This window comes from Cantharellus anzutake (genome assembly GCF_015039405.1).
Source record: "Cantharellus anzutake strain C23 chromosome Unknown EI90scaffold_12, whole genome shotgun sequence".
Lineage (NCBI taxonomy): Eukaryota > Fungi > Basidiomycota > Agaricomycetes > Cantharellales > Hydnaceae > Cantharellus > Cantharellus anzutake.
Window position 1 is genome coordinate 259,569 of NW_024066962.1, and position 14,950 is coordinate 274,518.

Below are 14,950 nucleotides of genomic sequence, written 5' to 3' on the forward strand. Positions count from 1 at the left end.
CCACCACACCCGCTGCCGGTATGCTCCTTGGAGCGCCAAGTTACCGTTAGTACACCTGGCCTCAGATCTCCTCTTGCTCTCCCCTCAACGGCTATGCAGCCACCTCTGTCCGTGAGCAGAATGGCTCAGGTTGGGTTCCCCGGAACCCATTCCTGTAACACTGTAAGTGTCAGTCCATAAATACAGGATCTCCCCCAGACGTCAAGCTCAGGGCACAGCGCTCCACTTGAGTCACTGAGGCCGCGATCCCACTCTGCTAACTCTGAACAGCACTTCCGGACATGCCGCATATTTCCACCCACATATCCATGCATGCACACTCCAACAGACCTCTGCCACAACCTCCGACCTTGACTCAGACAGAAACCCATCTGTCTTCTGTCCATCTTCTGACAGTAATTCTGATTCTGACAGTGAGGCCCCCTACTGATGGCAACATTGACGACTTGTGAGGGTGGGATTGAGATGTGGGGATTTTGGCAACTTTTTAGGCCTGTGCCATCATGCAAACCCTCCCTTTCCTCTTCCTTTCCTCAGAGTTCATTTCCACCTGTTCATAAAAAAATGTCCGCAACAATACCGTATTTTGATTGCATGAATTAGGACAAGCATGAAAAGCCTATGAAGTATAGAAGCCACAGAAGTGCCAGGAGTGCGTTGTTGTAGGGACAAGTCCGTGCAGGTCAAACCAACCCTTATCACACATTTCACCCCCTACTGCATCAGGGACTAGGATTGGTGAGTCGTGGTAATAGTAGGAGTTGTAGAGACTGTGGAGATGGTTCTGACGAGTCCAAGATCGTCGGATTTGATGGAGTGGTTGAGGAGATATGACCTTTTCTTTATTTTCCTTACTATTTTCATTCATTCACGCATGTTGTCAAAAACCCCGGATCGTAGGGGATAATGCGTGAGTCCGAATGCAGGTGGGGGCTCAACTAGATGGGATCTGAGAGCTCCGGTAGTGGACCGAAGCTTCCCCAGGAAGCCTGGTTCTGCTGGATGGTACAAGAGGCTCTAAGGAGGATGCGGCCTCAGTGACTCAGAGGGAGCGCTGTGCCTCTGTTATGTCTCAGTTAGTCCTTGTATTTCTTATGTCTGAGGTATCTTGTAGGGATTCACTCAGAGGGACTTGGGGTAGCATTTTTAGTCGAGATTAGAACTGAGGAACACTACAGGTTCTAATCTACAGGTATTTATAAGGGGGAATGGGAAGGACTTAGTCAAAGTCCGAATGATAATAGAAGAACACCGAAAGGTGCCGAATGATACCGAGAGGTACCGAAAGGTCCCGAACGATATCTTTAACGGGGAACTGAGGTGTCGGGTCGAGGAGGGCAGAGTAAGAGGCCGGAGAATGAATGGGAACAAGAAATGGGTAAGAGGGGGTTAGCCGACTGAATGGTAAGAAGAAGATAGTCGTGCTAAAAATGGAAGGTGACTAATAAGAGATGACGTGAGAGGGGTCAACGAAGGATGCAGGTAGCTCCGAAAGCGGAGTTGCATATCCGAAGGATGTTGGGTGACTCCAATAAATGAAATGGGTGGAGAAATGGTTTAGGGGTATGTCACGGGATGTCGGAGGTCTATCGGGATATCGGAGCAAATCCGGAGTCTCCAAATGTTCCGACTCGGGACCGAGCTTCCGGGGTGGGAGTGGCCAAGGTTCAGTGTGCTGCAACCAGACCAGAGCTGAGACAGTTAGGAAGGGAGGTGACTTGGGGAGTGGGGAGGCATGGTGTAGGGGATGGTGAAGTTGTTAGGAAGGTGTAGTGTGGTGGGAGTGCGCGGGGTCGGGATTCCGGGATATGACACATGTGACTTTCCTTTTATATTTGTATCGGACTCTTCCATGACAACTGTACAGACAGTTAGTTAGAGGTTAGAGAGACTATCAGCACCATACTCCCAAGGACCATACCTACCTGAGAGATAGAGAGACCTACCCCCCCCAGACCTGAGTTGCGAGTCTAGATTGATAGACCCATTACAGTGTGAATCAATGAATATGAGTTTAAAAGCACCAGGAGCATGTGAATCAATAGAAGCTCCAGGAGTGCAGGAATCATGAGTATGGGTTGAGCAGAACCAGGAGAACTGGGAAAACTGCCCAGGGCTCCAAAGTGATACAGTCAGAAGCTTGATTACAAAGTGGGTGGACTGAGAGACCTTTATTAAAATGGATCATTTGGTTTGCCTGCTTCAGACGACTCAGATGACTAGAACCCACAGGACTGCCTGATTCCAATCAAGGGAATTTGTGGAGACTAAAAAGCTCCCTTCTTATACGTGAGCTATACAAGTGGCGTGCCTGTCACATAAAGAGAATAACGGGGGTGTAAGAAACAATCCCCCAAACCTCACTTTCGCCACCAACAATCAATCCCTTCCTCGCCACTCTGTCATCGGAACCGATTGTTGATATTCCAACACTTCTGATCATTTCTTGGAGTTTGATATCAGATAGTGCTGCAAAAAAAGTAAACCATGCACCATGCCACATCCATATGCCTTCAAGTCTGCATGAGCGCCCTGTTCAAGTTGATAGTATCCATGTGATGAGCACCCAAGAATGCGCATCACAGCTGTGGCCTCAGTTGATTCAATATACGAAAAGGGAGCAGGTGTCAGGGCACACCCACCCAACCCGGCTCCACCCGCCTTCACCCGGTACCCTGCTCACCTCCACCCCTCACCCTTCACCATCATTTCTCACTTCTTGTTCTTCCTTTTGTCCTTCTGTTCTTTTACTCTCTTGCTCTTTCTTCTATCTTTATCTACATGGACGACATTTCCCCTTATCTATGTATTATCAACCCACCCGCGATGCGTGCACGACCCACCCACGATGCGTGCACAACCCACCCGTGATGCGTGCACAACCCACCCACGATGCGTGCACAACCCACCCGCGATGCATGCACAACCCACCCAGCCCTGGACAACCCGGACGGCCTCACGGTGCAACCCAGCACACACCCTTGGGATCCCCCACGGGGACACCTGGATGACTGCGGCTGTATGCGGGATGACGTGGCAAACCTCATGTGACCCAAGCTGCATGTACATAAAAGTACCTGGGGTGGGAACCGAAGAAGTAACCTTCTTCTCACAGTTCCCACTTCAGTCTGAGTGGCCAGGGATCGTCGTCCCAGATCGGGCCTGTCACTACGCATGCCCGCTCCACACCTCGCAACGGCCTCAGTGCCAGGCGTTACACCCGGGCCCCCTCAACCCCAGACGCGTCCCTGACAGCAGGGCATGGTATGTACATCAGGAAACCCCTGAGGCTGATTGAAGTGGTTGAGATCATTTCAACCTCACATGATTTACAATCACTTCAACTGGGTCCCCTGATTGTAATCACACCAATTATGGGGGTGATTGAGCTGATTCAGTGATTGTACAGTTGGTCATATCAGCACGATATCACATTCTCTCCCACATTGAAGTTTATCAATAAAGTTATTATATTTGAACATTATGTTGCATACATACTTGGGAAAAGAACCCAGATACAAGTTATTACAGTAGTACCCAAATGCAAAATGAAACACAAAATAAAGAGAAGCAGAAAGTGGGTGAAAATACAATGTAATCAAAGAAAGCAGATGCGCACCTCAACCGCTGAACCGTTTGGCACCAAACCCGGCACAAAGGTAGAGCTAGTTATCTTCTATCAAACAAGCCTAAGATTGTCGGAAACGGATGAGTGGTTGTCAAGTACATGTGGTAAGACGTTGGGGATAGTGTCACGCATGAGAAGTTTGGTTGGAGGTTGGAAATGACATGGAAAAAACATACAAAAATCATGGGAAGGGAGGGGGATGTATCAGAGGGTATTGGGGAAGGGTCAGGCAATCACGGAATGGTGGTGCTCTGTCAGGAACGTGCCAGAAGCGTATCCGGGTGACCCGCGAGGCGCGCGAAGTCGTCCGGGCTCGTAAGGTTGGAGGGGCGGGACTTTTAGCTTCAGCGACTCGGGTGGAGCGCTGCGCTTCGTTCTTACATTGGTGTCCCAATTTCAGACAGAAGCCTTACGATGAGGATAAGAGTTAGAGGGGGAATCCAAGTCGATATACGAACTGAGGTACATCCGGTGTAACCTACACGCGTTATAAACACAAGTAACTAAATGAGAGCGGCCCGGAAGGAGTGGCGGATCAAGCGCGATATTAATGAATGAAGAAAGGAACAAATAATCAATATCGGCAAACTTGGTCAACAAAAGGCAAGCAAGGAACAATAGGAGGAACAATAGTCCACAAGCGGACAAAAGAGAAAAGGCCATCCGGCCATCTAGCAAGCCGTCCGGCTGGGGGCGGACAACAATGAAGTGGGCAACCTAGGTTGGAAGGTACGCGTGCGAGGGAGGAAGTGCGGATGAGGGTGATGGGTGGACGGATGGGTGGACGGATGATGATGATAGCGGGAGGGACAGGCCAAGTGACACTAGGACGCGTAGAGGGAAGTGTCGGATATGTCGGGTCGTGACATGCTCATGTAAACAAGCACAAGAGGGTGGTTAGGTGGTCAGTTTAGCAACAAACACAGTGAACTGCCATACTTATGACTCAACATACAACACAGGGTAGTTTTGGGTGGCAAACCCACTCTCATTCTTTCTTTTTCAAGTAAGGAACATCTGGGGTGGAGTAAAAAACATTGCATGCATTGTGAATGCAACTGGAAAAGAAAAAAGAAAAAAGAGACATGCATCATCATGTTTGTTCATGCAGTTCCCACAGCTCAGTTTGTTTGGGTATTGTGAGTTGTTAATTTGGTGTTGCATGTGAAGAGAGAGTGTAGTGGAGTGCATGAGTTGGAGCAAAGAAAAACTTCTAAGTTGCAAACCCATTCATTTGAAACTGTACAGCACCTGGATGCAAATGATGGACTCACACACATGGACGTATCCATGTGTGGTTGTGGTGATTGAGATGATTGAGAGTAGTCGATTGGGCAGATTGGGCAGATTGAGTGATTGAATTGCTCTCAACCACTTCAATCGGCCTTGGGGGTTTCCTGATGTATAGGATGACCGAATGGCCGTACCATGCACCCAATTCCTGTTCTTTTGCTTGTCCGCCCCTTTATTCATTCTGGCCCCGAACCGTCTAAACCACGCCTGTACTCAGTCTATATATTGTTACGAAGTCATAAAAAGCTAGAATCCTGCCTAGGCGGAACTCTGCACCTCCAAAACACCCCTTTGCCAGAAAAACAGTCCGGAAGCCTTGGTATATGCCGACTTGCTCAACTGGTTTCATCCCAATGCGTCCAATGATACTGGGAGCGCGACCTGCGCTTATTCGAAGTGGTCTTCAGAGTTTCACGCCAGTACTATGAGACTCGAGCGTTGAGGAGACGCAGAACAGTTTTCAAGTTAGGGGAATTCACCTTACTCCTTGAGGGGTGTGGCGAGAGGGGCAGCCGGTTGAAAGATAGGTATGTTTTGATAGAGAGCATGTCGGGTTGAGGCCATGGCAGCTCAATGAATGTTCAGCTCAAAAAAATACGCCCGCCTTTCGATGTCCCGCTTTACAGATTACGACGTGAGAAGCCAATAGTCAGGAGCCAAGAGCCTGAAAACGGCCCAACAACCAGACATTGGGATTCCTTTCTCCCCCGAATTGGGAACGTCGATAGAAATAAATAATGTATTATTACTTGCTCCTACATCCGAAAGTAATATCTGCCCTACTCGTCTTAAACATAGCCCTCGCCTGCAGATTTGAATCGTATCTGCTCGAGTTGCTCGTCAAGTATAATGACCAGTTAAGTGGTTACAGCTGGACGAAAGAGCTGCACTGATGAGGGGGTGGATGTTGTGGCAATGCGGCTATCCCACACAGCGGAGACCGTCAATACATAAAACGGTTGCTGGTGTGGCACTTCTGTGATGAAGTTCTCATGTTGGTATCTTCGGGATGTGTTGTCTGGGTAACGTGAATGGTGGTAGTGACATACCCACCACCCGACAGTTATTCTCCTCGCCTACTACCTGATCCCTCCTTCATCATCTCCACTTTCTTATCTGGCCCATGCGATCGCCTCAGCTGGGTCATCAGAGCTTTTCAGGATTGGTTTTAAACATGTAAGAACCTACGGACCTTGTTGAATTTAGGAAATACTACAAGGGTGGTTTGATCGAGTTTAGGAGGAAACGAAGAGTTGGTCCTTGATCGTGTGGCCGATGTGAGCATGGTGGTTAGCGTTTATTGGGGGCGAGCTGGATCACAAATGCCCATGGTGGAGATCGAGAGATGATCTGAAATCAGGGTCGAGAATTATACTTTTTCAGTGGGATGACAAGTTGAATTTCTCTTGGAATCGGGTGCAAAAATGGCAAAACCAAGTCTTGATAGGGGAGCTGGGGTGTAACCGAATTGCATGTGTCCATTCACCGAAGAAAACCACGATGAAGTGGATCAACAGGGGGAAATTATAGGTGACGGCATGATGTATGGTCAAGATGAGGGGCTTCACGATGGTAACGAGTCGTCAGAACTGAGACTGGCATCGCTGCATTCAGCAGTATGGTTCGGCTCTGCGGGAATCACTAATGCGCCCCGAAATGCTTCAGCCAATTCTTTAGCCCGTGGTCGATTCGAAGGCTCCTTGCTCCAACATTTGTTTAAAATGTGAAGTGGGAGAAGTGATTTACACTTTTCAAGCCGCCGAGGAGAGATAGGTGGCGTACCACCTGCAATCGCGGTCATGACAGACATTTCGCCACGGATGCCCTCGTACGGCCTTGTTGCCAGTAAAATCTAGAGGCAAAAGAATTCGCAAACATTAAAAACCAAGAGTTTTCAAACGCCTCACCTCGATGCAAGTGCACCCATAAGCGTAAACATCAGCATCGACCGTCTTTTCGTTATTTTCCAATAGTTCGGGGGCTGAAAAGCGAAGAGTCATTCCGACCACCGTGGACGTGAAGCCAGTGGGGTCATCATCCAGGACCCTCGACAGGCCGAAATCACAGATAGAAGCACGCCCGTCGGAAGCGATCAGGATATTTACCTAAAAATCTTCATTGTTAGAATCAGAATCATTCCGAAGCAAACAAATCACCTACTCCTTTGATATCACCGTGTACAATGGGTGGGCATTGTGAATGAAGATATGTCAATCCTGAGGCTACGTCGGCACACTTGAGACACACATCAATTCTCCTGACCCTAAAAATAATAAACAGAAAGGGGATGCGCACGATCATGTCTTTATTGGCGCTAGGATGATTCTTGATGAAGTTGATTGCATTTCCTTCCGGATACCACGGAGAGACAAGACCGTGGCCATCCTCACCATTTACATAGCCGAGCAGTGGAATGATGTTGGCGTGGCTCAGGCGTGACCACACTCGCATCTCTCTTTTCAGGCGCTGGATACCACATTACTTTGGCTGTATTGCCTTTTCACAAGCTTGCGCACCTTCCAGCGTTTCCGTTCCGCGTTTAAATCCTCTGTGCAGGATGGGAGGAGCACCTTCACAGCAACTTCCTGGAAGCGTTCAGAATCCGCTGCAAGCTGGGAGGAACAGATACTGACCTGGGAAATCTCTGGCGAGTTACGCGTCCATATACCTTTGTACACAACTGAGTACCCTCCTTTGGCGATCTGGCGCATTGAGGAAATATGTTGAGTGAGATTATGGCGTTTCACCACAGTCAGCCCCTTGGGCCCCTCAACTGCCTCAGCTGCAGGAGTAACGTGTCTTTTTCCTAGATGGTTGGTTTGAAGGATAGGGCGAGTCGTAACTAGACGTCTTTCGCGGCCGTTCGGAACCGGATTCGTGCTACTTTGTCTATAGGGCATCTTCCTCCGCGGAGTGGCATCAGAAGCTTGGGAATTGCCACCCTGATTTGGAATGGAAGCCACTGCGGAGCGGCGGCGCACTGGTTGGGCGTTGGGGTTGGCGGGTGGAGTTTCGGGCAGCTCAGATGCGCCAAGTTGCTGGAAAATATCCGTTAACTTGAACATTGTGAAATCGGTCCCAGTCCGCTTGGTCCTGATATGCGACTTGATTTCTTCATGAGCACCTTTCCGAATCCTCTCATTCTACAGACATAAGTATGGGTGTGTCAAATGTAAGTGTCCAACTCGTCTGCAGAGATTTGGGGAGGAGCAGCGCTTACTGTGGGAAGAGGCTTTCCTACCCCCTCACAAACAATACCATGTATGAGGCATCGTTGGCAAGGTTGTTCAAAATCGGGATCATCAGTTGCCTTGTCCTCACAAGGTTGCTTTCGCAATCGACAGGCAAAGCATGAGTGGCTATGACGTCTCGGGACATTTGGTACTGAGCTGGAAGCTTCCATCACGCGCTGTTTCTGATGGTGTAGTGGAAGATCGAAGCCACTGGCAGGTCCTTGGTTTTATAACTCCTTAGCGCGGCTAACAAGAGTGGCGAAAGACACTGCATCTCGGAAATCGGAAATTCGGGGGTTCGAGTCACCAAGTTGTACAGCGCCTCAGCATGCACGTGAATGACAGCGCTTTTGAGGGAATCTGTACAGTAAAAAGTGAAAGGGGGCATGGATATGTTCCGCGGGAAATCTCGGAAATTAGCCATTTAGTGAAAATTTTATTATCAATACAGTTACAATACAGCATGTTAGCGCCGCCCATTCCGTGTTCCTCACTCTGAACTTCCGCACACCATCACCGTCTCATGACCAAGCACAACTGTAGGCAGGTAACCAGCCTAGCACAACTGCGGCAGAGACCAGGCGTCTCATCGTCCTGATGTCTGAAAGCCCCTCTGCCCAGGAGATCGCACAGGCTACCCGTCTCAGCGATCGCACGGTTCATAATATTCTCTCAGCTCACAGGCAAAGGATCCCCTTTGAGGAAGTTGGCAACCGTGGGAGTACTTACTCTATACTCCCTACAGCGCTGAGGGCATACTCCATGTCAATATTCAGGAGGGAGCATATAAAACAGCTACCTTCAACGATTTCATTCACTCTATCCTTCCTCAGATGAATCCGTTCTCCTCAGTCTCTTCTCATTATGTATAACGCGTCCATCCATAAATCCGACGAGCTTGAGCAAACGTGTGCTGACCAGTGCATATGTTTTGTAGTCATTAAAGCTTGACCCTAATATCGTAGAGGTGTTCAACTTGTATTCCCCCGACTTAAACTCAACGGGGAACGCTGGGGCGGCGCTAACATACTGTATTGCAATATAATTTAATTATAATAAAAATTTCACTGAGTGGAGTGATTTTCCGCGATACATTTCCCTCAAAGCACCCGCAAGCCTTAACATGTTCACAACCGCAGCAAAACTCGCCGGACATTGTTGAAGGGTGGGTTGTAGTGCCATCCGACGCACACAGCTTGCATGACACGCTGCGTAGACGCTTGACACCACACTCGTACCCGCACCGCGCCATCATCCGAGTCGCAATCCCATCCTTTTACCACACGACAGCCGAATGGTAAGCTTGTTGTAATATAGAACTGCGTACCTTCTAATAATAAGTATCGTAGTGCTGTGCTTTGAAGGTTGTGGAGCACTCCAGAGGGGGTCCTTGCTGTACAGCCTGTCTGGTGTTTGTGATGTAATACTCGGCCACTGAAGTGCCGACGCTATGTCAGGCAACTCATCACAAGAGTAACATTGCCGAAGTGGCGGAACGAGCCTCAGCGGAAGGGGCCCCTTTCATTAAGCCAATTGGCCACCTGACCGACCGTTTGGGCCCAAGGCGCGCTGCCCAAGCGCTGGTGTGGCCACGGCAGGCATCCCTTCAATCAGTGTATTAGACAGCGAATCAGAGCCCCTAATCACTTCCGCAGAGGAAGTGTCCCTCATTCATTCTGCGGGCTTCTGTTAGTCATCTGGGAAGTAGCTTCCAGCGTGATAGCGCCGTAACTTACGTGCACAGCTTCAGACTCGTCCTTGTCGGGATGAAATTCGCGTCATGCAAAGCGCCGCGAGGTGAGCTTCCGAGCGCCTAATACGCGGGGGACCCGAACCCCTCTGCAGTGCATTTGTACATTTTCCATTTCCCCCTCCGCCTCCCTATTCACCGGCTTCAATCAATTAGCTCCCCAATGAAGGCAGTGTCGATATGTGAAGTACTGTGAACCTGCAGCCTTCGAGCCAGAAATCCAGGAGACAACAATAAATTCACTATAATACAGCTATTGCGTCACGATTCCATAATAAACTTGCTGCTAGCATGCTTCAAACCAGCTGGTCGAGTGCAGAGCTACGAAATTGGCGTTATGTAACTATTATTATATTTTAGTCTCTGGTGCAAAATATGAAGCTGACGCATTATTGGTAGCAGATAAATAATTGAAAAAGTTCCCAAGATCTACGCATAAGGTCCAAAGGTGCGAGAAAGATGCCAGCGGGTCGCAACCGAAAATAATATTTATCATAACTTTGAGGCCGCTCATTGATAGTTTATCTCGGACTTCAGCACCAGAACATGCAAGTGCTTCAGACAATTATTACCACAGTGTCGCTCCTCAATGATCGGAATCGGGAATCGAATCCCAAATAGGACATAATTGATCCCAAGCCTTGTTGTGTTTCTGAGATTGAGGTCCTTTCACTTGTCCCGCAGGATCCTCTGCGAAGACGACGGCCAGACCCCTACATAGCAATTTTTTTTTTTAAATATTACGCCTCGCAATAGAACCTGACTCACTTTCCAAGATGCCAGTCAATATGACAATGGAAGATCCAAGGACCAGGATTATCCGTTCTGAATCTAGATCAGAAAAAAAGATAACATTCCCAGTTCAGCTGCTCCACAATCTTGGCATCGTGAAAAAAAATAATATAGCGCACCTAATCGTGGTGAAATCCGATGTTGATTTGCCTGTCGAAACGACATCTCGCTGGACTGGATTGTCTGTATATATTCCAAAGATTGAGGATCGTAAAGCCTGAAATAGATCCCAAACGCACCATAATTATACAAGGTCTGCCCTGCGCTGCGGACAACGCTAAACTTATGCTATATAGACACAACGAGTCATCAGCCGACATGGCCCGCATTCCATAGTAAAAGGGAGGGCCCTTACTCCGTGCAGATGGAAGGGGTGCGGAGCCCCAGGCGATCCACCAGGAACAGAAATCTCGATCACGCTATTCCTCGGTAGGACATATACAGATCCCTTGGGGAGTAGATCCTTGGGATCCGCTCCATTTAGGATTTGTAGAAGAATTGGAACAGAAGGGGATTCGTAGGAGGCACCATTTATGAGGAACGAACCGTTACTGAATACTATGTTGAAAACGAAGGGGGGTACGTCAGGAGGATTATGACCACCAGGCTAACAGCGAGAGGCCAGTAGTTGGTGTAAGTATGTCGTAAAATGGATGGGAGATTAGTAGTTGCACGTACGGGTGTGGGGTCAGAGTAAGGTATCAAATTTTGTTCGAGAAGTGTTGTTCCTAAAGTTTGTGCAGTACCATTAGGCTCCAGCACGGGGGCACCTTGGTAACGAAGAATGGCCTAACAGGGCATAGAACAAATTTAAATTTCAGGGTCCAAACATGGAGGGAGAGGTTGTGGAGCAAAACACGTACGGAATTGATTCCACCGACGAAGCCTTGCGGACCATTCGAAGGGCTAGCTCGAATCCAGTAATTGCCGATGGGTTGATCTGCGGTGACCTGATCCAAGAGGGATTAGCACTGTGCGATGAGTAGGGAGAGAGTGCCTACAATGACAGAATAACGCTGACCCACGAAAATTTGCAATGAATTCACAACCTGAGGCTGAAAAAAAAGGAATTTCTTGTCAACATCGAGAAACGAGGGGAAAAGAGTCGTCCCCCGCACGATAGGAACCTACTCACCTTAGTCGTGATGCCATCCGCTTCGATTACAGTCATCGTATGTCCTTCGAAGGTTATAAGATAGTTGGGACTGCATGCGATGTTAACGAGTCGCATGCGGTATCTTTTTCCCTTCTGTACTGAAATGACCGATAGAGGTTGTGTCGTGTTACCCGGAATGCGACCGAGACCATTGATCTATACAGAAATACACGTCTTGGTCATCAGCATCCCAAAAGGAGGCCCGATCACCCAATCACTACGCACCAGGTGCGAGTCAGGTCTTGGAGGTGGTCCTCCCGAGAGTACTGGAGCAAACCTGACAAGAACGTAAGCTCACAAATGACCCAGACAGGAGGAAATAAAAAAAACTTACGTATGATACCAATCTGCGAATGTTATAACAGTACTCGCGTCGTCTACGTCGTACATTCGCTGATAAGGGTCCTGAGGATCATCTGACAGGAAAAAAGGCAGCCTGTCACTGCCAATGTCTGAGAAGGTTTACGATGGCACCCACAGACAACAATGGGACCTCGCAAGCCTAACAGTGAGAGTAGGATTAATGAGAGAAACGGATAGGAAGAATGATCGATGCGCACCATCGCAGTATTGAGTCGCGTAGTGTGAGTGGTACCTTTCGGGTCATCCTATTAGTACCAGCAACATTGGCTACATAAGCAGGTGCTTACCAGTACGTCCCAGTTTGCCCTCCAGTGGGAAACTTGTACTTGAAACTGTACCCCGAAGCGATTGGGCACTGAGTGACAAACGCGGGGCCTGAATACACGTGATCATAGGTCAGTGTCAGACCGAATTAATCATAGAAGGGAGGAAGCTTCACCATCCATTGCGGCGGTACGGTGTTGGAAGATGCCATGCCAGTGCTTCGGAGGAACATAAGATGACAGCACATGCGATTCACTGTCACCACCCACAATAGAAGTTCCTTTGAGCATCCTAGGATCGTTCAACTGATTGTTGACCTCGACTTGAAAGTCGTCGTGGCGTTCCGCGGTGAGCAGACGGCCGAAGGTCCCATCAACAGTGACTGCAGGCCTTGTATACCCATCCGGATTCACGTTGGCGTCCAAGATGTTGAGAGTATAATGTCGTTGTTTAGCGTTCGCAGATCCCAGCGTCAGCGCTAGAATGCATGCAAGAAAGTTGAGCATAATGATAGTATCAACCAATGTTGGGGGGGTGAGTGCTGCCCATGAGGCAAGTCTCCCCTATAAGAGAAATTGATGCCCTGTATAAATCCCTGGGGCAAACGTAACGTGTTACTATCTCGGCTCTCGTCTTCAATTGCTTCTGCTAGTTGCCCGTGGACCAACCTGTCAACATGAAATGCTCCGCGAGGGAACCGAGCGCTGACCATGTGTCATAATTCAGCATATTCGGGCACTTGCGCCAGAGCGCCGTAAATGGCTAGAAGGGCTGATTGACCATTCAATTATTTGATCATGAGTGGTAAGGAAGATGTCGATGGTTGTCGTAAGGAGCAACGAGATCTTGGTGGAGATTGTTATACATAAGAGTTGCCGTCACGCCTTCAAATACGAACAATAAAGGAACAGCCATGAATACTATTTGAATTGTGCCAAGCAGGCACGCCCGAATCAACTTAGACGCGGTATCCAACTCAGTACATAATGTGGATGCAACAACCGAGATCCGAGATTACATACATGTAAATGATAGGACAAAGAAAGTCCCCCGAAGAACAGCTGCAGCCCGGAGGACCCTAGTGCCATGTGTGTCAGCCTCACAACGAGAGATATGATTCGTTTCAGATTCCGACAACGGATCTCCGCGAACCAACCCTGTCACTTCCGTATTTAAGACGTCCTGATGGATCTTCGGTGCGGTACGCCAGATCCTGACGGGCCCGAATAACCGACACTTTTACTTACGTCTATGATTTACTTAGTATCTTGGAGAGTCAGAGGGTCCAACTTGAATTCTCAGCCCTCTTGGGACCACCGAAATGCTCATTTTACCATCGGCCTGTGAACACTGAAAAGTGGAACGTTGATGTTCCACGGATGGCTGATTACCCACGGGCGATGGAGCACTGACTATTGAGAGGGCAGGGACCAAAAACGTAACCGCAGTTCCGCCTTCACGGACTTGTTGCCGAAGATCATCGAACAACACCAACCGCGAGGATCATAACAATACATTGACGGAAGCACTGCTACGTGGTCACGAGGTCACGTCACCGGGCGCAGGACATTAATCTAACGATCAACGGGGCTCGACTCTGTAGTCCTGCCTCAGCTGTTTGACTGAACGAGTTACAGCAATGAGCCATGCCTTGCCGAATTGATTGTTCTCCATTCTCTGTATCAAGTGTATGTCCGCGGAGCGCGCTGGCCAAACTCCATTATCGCGGAGTAGCTCTTAAATAGGCCGATTGACATCTAGGACACAGCAGACAAACCGAATATTCCATGGGGAAGCGGAAACGGACCCTCAGACCCGCCTAATTCTTACTTAAAGACATTGTGCGAGACAGACAAACCCACTGGCCCAGACGATGCGACGGAATCAGCGGAGGGAACAACATCCAGGAGGAGGGGGAGGGGAGAGACTTGGATGAGGACAGGATGGGAAACACATTCTCCACCGCAACATCAGCGAAACCATACCTACATATCAGACTTAGTGAGTGTTTTCGTGTTGGTTCATTTGTTTGCGTCGTTCACCGACTTGACCATGTCAGAAGTAGACCTGCGACCGGTTCTGTGAGGTGTGCGGGCATACGAATTTCGTAGTCGTGTCAATTTTCCCATGTAAGCCTTCGTACGTAACGATATTCTATTTTGAGTCATTTCGCTTTTTGTTGCTCCTATTTCCCTATTTAAGGATGACAGAGGTGTCTTGAATTTATTTGCAATTGACTGACTTCTCACGTCATGTTCTTTTTGTGTCAATCATCGTGGATGGTAATTTAGTTGGTAGATGGACTTGGGACGGCGGCTCAAAAGGAGTGTTGAGTGTGATTCGTGCGGCCAAAGCAAACCTTGTTGGATTTGGGCGGGTGGGCACTCTGCTGGTATTGTGGCGGGTATGTACTGCTTTAGCTTCTGCTAGCGGTGGTTACTACAATAGCGCTGTCGCCTCCTAGGATCGTT

At 48.7% G+C, this 14,950-nt stretch overlaps 2 protein-coding genes across 2 annotated transcripts; both read right to left on the reverse strand.

Annotated features, from left to right (window-relative positions):
- Positions 1 to 6,149: 6,149 nt before the first annotated feature.
- On the reverse strand, positions 6,150 to 8,191 carry EI90DRAFT_241941 (kinase-like domain-containing protein). Its single transcript, XM_039052998.1, has 6 exons — positions 8,138 to 8,191; positions 7,438 to 8,064; positions 7,217 to 7,387; positions 7,082 to 7,156; positions 6,829 to 7,026; positions 6,150 to 6,773 (listed from the first exon to the last, which is right to left on the reverse strand). The coding sequence occupies exons 2-6, from the start codon at positions 7,984 to 7,986 to the stop codon at positions 6,486 to 6,488; spliced, it is 1,281 nt and encodes a 426-aa protein (XP_038918731.1). The 5' UTR covers positions 7,987 to 8,064; positions 8,138 to 8,191; the 3' UTR covers positions 6,150 to 6,485.
- A 2,299-nt stretch (positions 8,192 to 10,490) lies between these two features.
- Positions 10,491 to 12,985, reverse strand: EI90DRAFT_2912862 (laccase; the record flags this gene model as incomplete). Its single annotated transcript, XM_039054478.1, has 16 exons — positions 10,491 to 10,617; positions 10,673 to 10,735; positions 10,816 to 10,879; positions 10,936 to 10,984; positions 11,052 to 11,303; positions 11,375 to 11,485; positions 11,560 to 11,646; positions 11,698 to 11,751; positions 11,832 to 12,008; positions 12,078 to 12,129; positions 12,187 to 12,268; positions 12,331 to 12,354; positions 12,413 to 12,447; positions 12,503 to 12,590; positions 12,655 to 12,697; positions 12,749 to 12,985. 16 exons carry the CDS (start codon positions 12,983 to 12,985, stop codon positions 10,491 to 10,493), a joined length of 1,545 nt encoding a protein of 514 aa, XP_038918732.1.
- Between the last annotated feature and the right edge of the window lie 1,965 nt (positions 12,986 to 14,950).

Coding starts and splice junctions, on each gene's coding strand:
- EI90DRAFT_241941 (XM_039052998.1), bottom strand. CDS start 7,986: ATGTTCAAGTTAACGGATATTTTCCAGCAACTTGGCGCATCTGAGCTG. Junction 7,388..7,437: donor CGGAACGGAAACGCTGGAAG/GTGCGCAAGCTT, acceptor TGTGGTATCCAG/CGCCTGAAAAGAGAGATGCG. Junction 7,027..7,081: donor TACACGGTGATATCAAAGGA/GTAGGTGATTTG, acceptor GAAGATTTTTAG/GTAAATATCCTGATCGCTTC.